We start from the raw sequence: 5,926 nt of genomic DNA, 5'->3' as shown, positions 1-5,926 counted from the left end.
AGTGCGGGTTTTTGATGTTTGTCTCTTTCTTACTGTTTATTCATTGTCACATGCTGTTTTTATTTTGTTTTTTAATTATGTAAAGCACCTTGAAATGCCTTGCTGCTGAAATGTGCTACACAAATAAAATTTGATTGATTGATTTGATTGATGACATGAAAAAAAGCAGAAAGTTAAGCTGCCGTTTTTGTTTGCTCATCTTTTTATCCTTTTTTTGGTCTATAATCCAGATTTTGGTTGTAAGTCAGCCTCACTTCCAGGGTATGGACGCAACGGGATCCAACGGGTGAGATCATGATGGCACATTTTTTAAATGTGGACGTTCTCTAATGCTTTTATTGTTATTATTATCACTATTTAAACCAATTTTCATATTAATTAGCCTGTTTTCTGCTATATTCCCATAGCCAATTACTTCAGTTAATCATGATTTCCTTCCCTGCACCTGCAGCCTCAGAGTGCAGATTGTTACCAGTACCAGTACGACGACGGCAGCGAGGTCAACTGGGGAAGCAGAGGTAATTTTAATTGGGCTTTCTAACACTAGCTCTTTATCAGATTGAAACTGTTTATCTGGTCCTTTTATGACATGTATTTACGTGGCTTTTTTTCTTTTCTTCCAGCAGAACACAAGGTACAGTTTTAGCATGATTCATAATGTCCCATTTAAAAACATGAAGATTTTTATTTCTAAGTTTACGAAATCTTTGAAGTGTTGTTGCCTCTCCTTTCATACAGATTTACCCCTATGAGTCGCTCATTGTCACCACCAGGGGGCGCAACAGGCTACCCAAGGACGTGGATCGAGCCAGACTAGAAGTAAGTCAGGAATGGAATAAGGCTGAGTTATATTGGGACGAGATTGGTTCTTGTACAGAGAAAAAAAAAACCCAGTTAAACATTTTCAAATGTAAAAAAAAAAGGCTAATACTGTGCTTTACACATAAAGTGTCAAATTTACATGGAAACAAAAGCATATTATCATAAACACTCAAAAAAATGCCTTCATTCACAAGGAAACACCTAAAACACTGTAGTAACTTTGCCAGGCCTGTATGTGGCGCTGTTAAACTGCCAGAAAAAATGCACCAAAAACAGGAAATAAGGCGCGTGGAGTGGGTGCATAAAGCTTACGTGCTGGGTGCACAATGTAAACACAATCAGAAAAAGGTGGCCGCAGGATAAATGAAAATTGGGGATGTGACATCATCCTTTTCAAAAGGTTGCATTTTGGCCAACTACACAAAAATGTAAACGATCTGGAACCTGTTTTCAAAAAATAGCATTTTGGAGCTCCTAGAACACTGTTTCTGTTTCTATGTGGACCCAAGGCTAAACTGATTAGAAGAATTGTGTATTCACAAAAAACAAGAAAAGGTTTCCATGTGGGCAGCTTCTTAGACTTATCTGGAAGCATTGACATAAAATAACACCATTTCTTTGCTTTTGTTTCTTTTTTTTTTAAGCGCCATCTTTCCCCAGAAGAGTTTGCCCAAGTGTTCGGTATGACCGTGGAAGATTTCGACCGGCTGGCCTTGTGGAAGAGGAACGAGCTGAAGAAACAGGCTCGACTGTTCTAGTTTTATTCGGACACGTGTTAAAAAAAAAAAACTGCCATAAGTAGAACCTGAGACCTCGCTGCTCAATTACACTGCCATGCCCGAGAACCTGTTCCAGATCTCCTCACTTGTCAAAAACCAAATTCTGGGCACGCCTGAGGACTTTTCGGGGTACTAATGGGAGGCCGCGGGGATGGACCGTTGAACTGATGCGTGGCCGCCGGCACGGCTGTTTGCTCGATTGGAGTGTAAGCAATAGAGACTGTCACACTGTAGTGCTGTGCTTTTCAAAGTCCAAATGGTGGAGGAGGGTGTGAAGGTGCCACCCGTGGGGACACGAGACAAGTGTCTGTGACCAGAGCTGCAGTACTAAAAACCCGATGAGGAGGATTTCGGCTTTGCCTTACTTGTTATGCTCTCTTAGTTATGACTGTGCAGCACCAGCAATTTGAATGAGTAGAATGTAGATCCAGAATATCATTTATGACACTTTATCGGTGTGAATGGTTCAAAAAGAAAAATGAGTGTGAGCATTTACAGCATCACTTTCGTTTGGCTTTGGATAATTTCAACTTTTCCCATTTTTACATGAAACAATGCTACCATGGTAACAAATACAAAAAGAAAAAAAAGCTTTTAATTTTATTATTTTAATTCCTCTTCTCTTTTTTTGTGACCTTGATTGATTTTGTGTGAAAATAAAACCCATCGTGAGACTCAGAATCTGCAGTTTAGAAGAGCACTTCCATGTAACAGATATAGCTCACTATGCAGCTGTACGGTAACCGGAGGATGTGCAATTCAATAGATTTATTACAAACCTTATTTCCAGAAAAGTTGGTGGTAAGTAGACTTTCTGTATCTTCTTCGAGCTTAGATATTAGAATTTGATGTAGCATCGCCTGCCGAGATAGGCAGAAACGTTTCTAGAATATGCAGACAGTATTATTCTGGAAGGCTGTACATTCAGTAAATTATTATGTGACAGATGAGGATGCTGGGATAAAAGGAGCATCCACTAAGAAGCTTGTTTTTTACAGGCAAGGATAGGTTGTTGCTCACTACTTCACCAAACTCCATCAGAACATCATCTTATAGCTATGAAAACATGTGCAGTTCATAATATTCTGAAAGGTTTTGGGGGAAAAGAGGAAATGTTTTTTTTTTTTTTGTGTAAAGTTGGAAACCACCTTTGGATGTTATGTAACCTGAAACTAGATTGTATGATGAGGAAACTGTTTTATCAACTTTGCACATCCTGCTGAGTTCTTTAGGCATAAACTCATCTTGGATGGACAGAAAGAGAGCGCACATGTGGTTTGTGGTTAAATAAGTCCAGATTTTGGCTTGCCTTTGGAAATCAAGGACATTCAATTCTACAAGCCAAAGATGAGAATTGGCCATACAGGTTGTTATCAACAAAAGTTAAAAATGATGCTGTATCGGTCTATCAGTGCTCGTGGCATGAGTGCTTTGAGTGAACATGCCAATAAAGCAAAGGTGGATACTGAAATTTGTGAACGATACATTGAACCAAAACCAACAGTCATGGATGAATGAAAAGTTAAAATCTTGAAATCTGTGTCCAATATTTCCTCAGTGAAATTGGACGCAGATTCTTCATTCAAAATTGCATCAAAGTTTTTTGGGTTTTTTTTTGGTTTTTTGGGAGGTTTTTTGCTGATTTGAGAAAACTTCCAACTCCTCTGGAAATCCAAGTTTGTCGCTGAAAGAACCAACAACTCTGTCCTCCTTCAATCAGCTCATTGCAGTAAAATGATGACCCAATGTTCCGCAATGAGCATTGTGGTCATCCAGGAACTTACATTCACTATTATTTGTACTATTTTCGAAAGATGATCCAACAATTTTTGTAGCTTCTGAGAATATTTCACAAAAAAAAAAAACCATTCTGTGAGTTGTTTAACACACTGACACAGACCCAGGGATGATAGACTTTACTTCCTTTGAATACTGGTGTTTTTTTTGGTTTGACATTAAAATTAAACTGCAACCTAAAATCTGTCTCCTCTCTTTTATTCATAGTCAATTACAAAATGTGTAAACTGCTTTTTCCCTAAATAAACTGTTATGCAGATTTGCTTCACAGTTAGATATGAAAATGAACACAACAATCTGTCACTTGGGGAAATAAAATAACACATGTTGTTGAGAACAGCAGTGGTTTGAAAGGTGTTAAAATACACAATGCATCACAGCTCGGAATGAGTGTCTCGGGTAGTTTGCATAAATCATTATTCATGGCGCGCACCCCACCTGGTTTGATGAAGCCTAATTTATTATACAACCAATGACCAAACGTGGATGTGGGATTTAATGTATTGACAGATGAAGACAAGCTGACAGAGGTGGTGTGATGCCTCTGCTGATGATCTGCTGGGGCTTAGTAGGTCTGGCGATGTGGATGTTGGTGTTTAGGACACAACACCTAAATAAACATTGTTAGAAGCCGCAGATACCCCATCATGGCAATTATATTCCCAGATGGCAGTGATCTCTTTTAGCAACACAGTGTTCCCCAGTAAACTGTAAAACTACATTTCTCCTGATGGGCAATCAGGTAAAAAAAAAAAATCCTTAAAAGAAGCCATTTTACTCTATATCTGAGCATGATTTCACCAGAAGAGGCTGTGATAAAACAGATTATATATGAATAGGGAGCTTTCCTATTTTAGTAAATATGACCACTCATGGTATACTTCTTCCTAACAAAACAAACTACTTTACTTGTTGAAGCTATTTTTTCCCAACATGTTGTACATGTATAAACACTGCCAACACAGCCACAGCTTGTATAAACACTTCAATCTCAGCCAGAGGTGTTCTTGACATGGTGTTTATTTATCTCCATAATTAAAGCAACATTCTGACCAACAACAGTATAAAAAAGTAAAACCAAATTCCCCACATTATTTCTCATATGGCAAAATTCAATTAAAGTATTAAAAAAAAGACTTGTTAGTCTTTTGGCTAATGCCAGTTGTACATAAACAAGAACAAGTAGAGATTTAGTTTGTTTTATTTGTTTTTTTTTCTGCTTTTTATCTATAGTTTCTACTGCTAACACCATTATCTTATTTGCATCTTCACTTATGAAAATAAATATTTTTTGCTGCTGCTAGATTTTGCTCCCATTGTTGCTGAAGCGTGTGTGTGACGTTTTGAAGAAGGAACACCACCGCTAGAAGTAGGCACCAGCTCCCTATGCAATCCTGCAACAGAAAGTGGGTAAAGAAATTGGAAGGATGGATGGATACTATATTATTCTCTTCTGTGCCTCGCTCAGGCATTGACCCATGTGCCCATTTATCTTAGTTTCTGTGATGGCTGACAGGACCTTCCATGCTGTACAGAGGCTGGTGATTGGCTGGTAGTTAGATTGAATTGCCTCTTTCTGGGGATCTCTACTGATCAGGACTCTCTGCCCTTGGGTCAATCACTCAGGTTTGGTTCCTTCCATCAGTAGCTGGTTCATTTGGGCTGCTAAGCATTTATGGAGTTTCTTCAGCAAGTGGGTGTGGACCATGTCAGGGCCCGGTGCAGTCCAGCTCTTAATTCTTGAGACTCTGTCTTAGATGTCTGTCACTGTGGAAGATGCTGGTTCTTGTACTGGGAGATTGCTGTGGTCAGATCTTAGATCCTGTAGCGATGGGACATTATCATTATCATCATTTTGTGATGCCTCCTTTTCCCACATGCCTACTGCTCAGTCTCAGCTCTGGGTGGATCTACTCTCCTGTTATTTCCCTCCCATTGAGAGTACACTTCGAATGAAGTGGTGGATAATACCCTGTTTTATTTTTTCTCCTGGCTTCTGCTTCTTGAGTGTACCTCCTCAGACATGTGGCCAGAGCTGTGAGGTGTTGTTTGGCAGTCTCTAGAGCCTCAGGTATAGACAAGTTGTGGTATTTTTGTGGTGGATCTTTCTTCATCGCACCTTTCTGTTGCTCTGACAGCTGGCTGATTTCTCTCTGTGCTGCCTTGGTCTTTATTAGTTGATCCTTCAGCTACCACTTGGGGGAGTTGCATTCCTGGCATCAAGCAATTTTTCATGCTAATGTTTAGTCTGCAACATCTGTACAATATTCTCAAAGAGACAAAATAATCACAGCCACTAAAGAAGGTTTTTTTTTCCAATAGAGAACATGTCTGAAGGGAAACGATGAGGTGAGGGCTATTCGGTTCTGGTTGCCGTCTGCAGTTTTGTTGCTCAGTATCTAAAACCCAGACACCATAAAATCACCTTTAGGGAGAGGAAAAACAAGCTTCCTTCTTTTAGCCAAGACACACAAAACCATGAGCTCTGCTGCTATGCAAACAATAAAATATGTATGTAAATTATTTTT

At 39.2% G+C, this 5,926-nt stretch overlaps 1 protein-coding gene across 6 annotated transcripts in view; it reads left to right on the top strand.

The window, feature by feature from the left end:
- Positions 1-3,505, top strand: part of ablim3 (actin binding LIM protein family, member 3) — a 66,607-nt gene extending 63,102 nt beyond the window's left edge. For 5 of the 6 annotated variants that reach the window (XM_017433031.3, XM_017433030.3, XM_017433028.3 and 2 more), the window contains 5 exons: positions 231-286; positions 452-518; positions 624-634; positions 739-819; positions 1,467-3,505. In XM_017433031.3, the coding sequence (XP_017288520.1) occupies positions 231-286; positions 452-518; positions 624-634; positions 739-819; positions 1,467-1,580 (329 nt within the window). In that variant the 3' untranslated portion in view covers positions 1,581-3,505. The remainder of the gene's footprint in view (positions 1-230; positions 287-451; positions 519-623; positions 635-738; positions 820-1,466) is intronic. The other variant, XM_017433033.3, reaches the window with a different exon arrangement.
- The last annotated feature ends 2,421 nt before the right edge of the window (positions 3,506-5,926 follow it).

The sequence above is a fragment of the Kryptolebias marmoratus genome, linkage group LG9, assembly GCF_001649575.2.
Source record: "Kryptolebias marmoratus isolate JLee-2015 linkage group LG9, ASM164957v2, whole genome shotgun sequence".
NCBI lineage: Eukaryota > Metazoa > Chordata > Actinopteri > Cyprinodontiformes > Rivulidae > Kryptolebias > Kryptolebias marmoratus.
Note: the sequence above shows the minus strand (reverse complement) of the source record. Positions and strands in the feature narration are given on the sequence as shown.